This window comes from Hesperophylax consimilis, chromosome 7, assembly GCF_061612785.1.
Source record: "Hesperophylax consimilis isolate HC1 chromosome 7, BYU_Hcon_1.0, whole genome shotgun sequence".
NCBI lineage: Eukaryota > Metazoa > Arthropoda > Insecta > Trichoptera > Limnephilidae > Hesperophylax > Hesperophylax consimilis.
In genome coordinates, this window is record NC_142842.1 from 26,985,488 (window position 1) to 26,988,950 (window position 3,463).

At 31.8% G+C, this 3,463-nt stretch overlaps 1 protein-coding gene across 1 annotated transcript; it reads left to right on the top strand.

Annotated features, from left to right (window-relative positions):
* The first annotated feature begins 585 nt into the window (after positions 1-585).
* Positions 586-2,084, top strand: LOC149422562 (uncharacterized). Its single transcript, XM_089633858.1, has 2 exons — positions 586-782; positions 1,713-2,084. The coding sequence occupies exons 1-2, from the start codon at positions 771-773 to the stop codon at positions 1,920-1,922; spliced, it is 222 nt and encodes a 73-aa protein (XP_089489984.1). The 5' UTR covers positions 586-770; the 3' UTR covers positions 1,923-2,084.
* The last annotated feature ends 1,379 nt before the right edge of the window (positions 2,085-3,463 follow it).

The following is a 3,463-nucleotide window of genomic DNA, read 5'->3' on the forward strand; positions in this document are numbered from 1 at the left end:
ATATTTATGATGAAACAAGGCACACTAATAATGTACACATTTTGGGCTTGTGTATTCCACTTAAATGTAAATTGAGGAGAGCACTCAACAGGAATCGAAAATTTAAAAAAAATGTTAAAAATATCTTAAACAAAGTATTATTATAATAAAATAAAATAATAATTATCTCTTATATTTAGTAATTCTTTAAAAACAGCTAATAAATGTGTTGTTACACCTCGTTTAACTAAATAGGAACACAATTCATTTTTTATTTATTTTTTGCAAAACGTGCTTATCGAATAATTAAGTGGGTATTGCGAAATACCAGTTACACCATGTTTTATTGTTAATTCTTTTATACACATCACAGTTTTAAAAAATTTCAGTATTAATTGTAAATAACCTTTATTTCACACTTTTAAAACTAATTTTAACATTTTTTACCGATGATCCGAACTCGAGTTATCTTTGATCAATATTCATTTTGGAAAAACCTTACGATCACCTCCCAATAAAGATGTTTGAAAGACAATAACAGACAGACTATCATTGAGACTATTCTATGTGTGATCATGGGGCTAGCAACGAGGCAGGGTACGCGATGTGCATACTATTAAACCGATTATCCCATCTTGTCGACACTTAACCAATAATTTAATATTTATAGAGGTAGCAAGGCTATGTCGGCAAGCCATCTTCAGGAATGTTAATAGTATAAAAGACTGGGATTGACAAATCAAATCATCAGTAAGTTTAAGAGACCTACCAGACCTACAACTCCTATCAAAATGTTCAAGCTGGTGTGTATTATGTATTATATTAATTCAAAACCGTGACATAGATTTTAACTTCTAAGTGAAATTATCAAGTGTTTGAAATCAGTGGTTCTACATTATTAAAAAATTTTTTGAAGTGTTTCGAATATCAATTAAATCAATGAGAAAGCTAAACCTCGCGGCCAGTGATTCAAAAAGCAAATCATTACCTAATACCTATTTGTATTTGTCTGTTCGCTTTGAAAACCAATAAATTTGTTCAAATTATCTTGTCTCAAAAACAAGATGTGTCCATAACGTCTTATTACCTACTTCTGATATAATAAACTCGTTTAGATATTAAATTTGTAGGATTTGAGTTAAAATTTCTCGTGAAGGAAATCTTTTTTTATTTTTTGAATGTATTTGGCCAGTGGTTGAGTTGACAAATGCGTCGGGCTCTCCCACCATGTTCAATAATTAGTATTCTGGTTAAGCTGTCCATCTTTGCACTTGCAACATATTTCCCTTGTAATGGTGGTAATAGAGGTTTAAAAAAATATATATTGTCAAGTTTTTTGTAACTATGCAACATTTGTTTCCTTGAAAAAAAATATTTCTTCGTGAAGTAACATAATAATTATTCGAAACCTCTTATTATATTCCTTGAATGAACACGTCAACCAATTTTTTCTTTTTTTTTATTATTTGAGATAACACATTTGCAGACAGTAATAAACATGACAGTAAGAAAACATTAATTGGAAAATTCGCCTGCATCCTAACTATTTTTCACAGATGAACAGTTAAATTTTGGTCCAATAATGCCTTTTTCAGGGCAGATATACAAATTCACAGTTGTTCTGAAACCGCTTATCGTATTCGCATAAATAAAGCAGTCATCACAGCTGGTGCTCCACTCAAAAAATATGTTTTTTGTGACCCATATTTATTTGTTTTTATTTTTACTTTCAGTGCTTCTTTTTCGCCGCTCTCGTAGCCATGGTCTACGCCAAGCCCTCTCCCCAGTTTGTGGCTGGATATGCCTCTCCCCTGGCCTACGCCGCGCCCTACAGCGCATATAGCGCCTACAGTCCCTACGCCGCCTACAGCGCCTACAGCCCCTACGCATACTCCGCCCAATACGCATACTCCTCTCCCTATGCCGCCTACACCTACTACTGAAAAATTTACCGCATAGGGTTATCGGAGTAGCTCACAAAATATAGTATTTTTGCTGTAGTCACATAACTTGTAATAGAGTCATGTTTAGTTATTTTTTAAACCAAAAATAACGACTTTAAAAGATGTATTTATAACATGTTCAAATAAATTAATTTTCAACAACACAAATTGTTTTCATTTTTTTTTTTTTATAGTGAATACCTCACAAGAGTCCCAACTGCTCCCGTCTGGAGCCAGTGAGACTATGGCATCTCCAATTGGGGGATGTTGTGAGGCTGAAGGTAAGTGGGGAAGGGAAAGAGGAAGGTGGGGAAGTACCTGGATATTCATATCTAGTCACTAAACACGGCTAAAGCCATTTGATGGGATTCATTTTCATTGAATGGGATAAAGAAATACGTGATCACATAAAGGTTGTAAAAATTACTCAACGTGAAGGGCCCAATACCTAGCAGTTTTTTCAAACTGGCATGGCATAAAAAACTGTCACGAATTTACGGAGTAGATATCGATATCGAAGGATATTATAAATATCAGGGAACTAAAATTTTCTCAGTACAAATTTATGAGTAAAAAATAATTATTACATCTCAAATATTCAAATTACTAAGGTATTAAAATGACAAAGGTTTTGATATATATATCTTGCCACTTTTTATCTCTAAAATGGAATCAGCATTATTCACAATAGTCCCTGACGTATTTTTAGTGGAAATTAGTTATTCAAAAACGAAACTTAAGAGCCATGCCGATTTATTAATGGCATCTTCTTGAAACAGGATACAGATTGAAACTATTCAATTTGAGATATTGGCTTCTGATAATTAATAAATAAAAATGTGGAATTAATCGACATTTCTACGAAATTTGTAAAACTAAACAGTGGTGTTTTACAAAAAAATTAATTAATTTGAAAATGCTAAAGGTAAAATAAATCATGCTTTGTCGACGTTTAGATTTATTAACTTAAAGCAATTATCATAATTCTTGTATTTTAGAGTAGACATAAATTCATCAAAATTCAAAACTCGAGGTTTATTTATAAAAGTGTTAACAGCTTTTGGGGTAACGACAGTAAAAAACCTCCTTTACCTATCACATACAAAATACCAGAATATTAAGCCGCCGGATAACTAATTTCTACCGATTTATAACAAGTTTATCGTTACCTCTTTAAGTTTTTATGTTACAAAAAAATGTTATTTTTGAAGATAATATCTATACATTCATTATGCCGAAACGTTAATTATATGAAATCCCTCGATAGAAATAAAACACGTTTTGTTCTGTTATTTAATATGTTTCTTTAAATGGTACTAAAGCATTTGTCGAGAGATTTTTGCTCTATTTCAAACGAGTCGTGTTTTATTAAATATTTTCCCCATTTTCGCTTAATTATTACATTATTTCATATTAGTGAACTCCCTCTAACATTTGCATTCACATATATATATCTCTTTCAAACCCTTTCTTTGAAAGCTTACTACGGGGCAATGACTGTATAAATATAACATTTATTATGATGGGGTGCTCAAATTTCT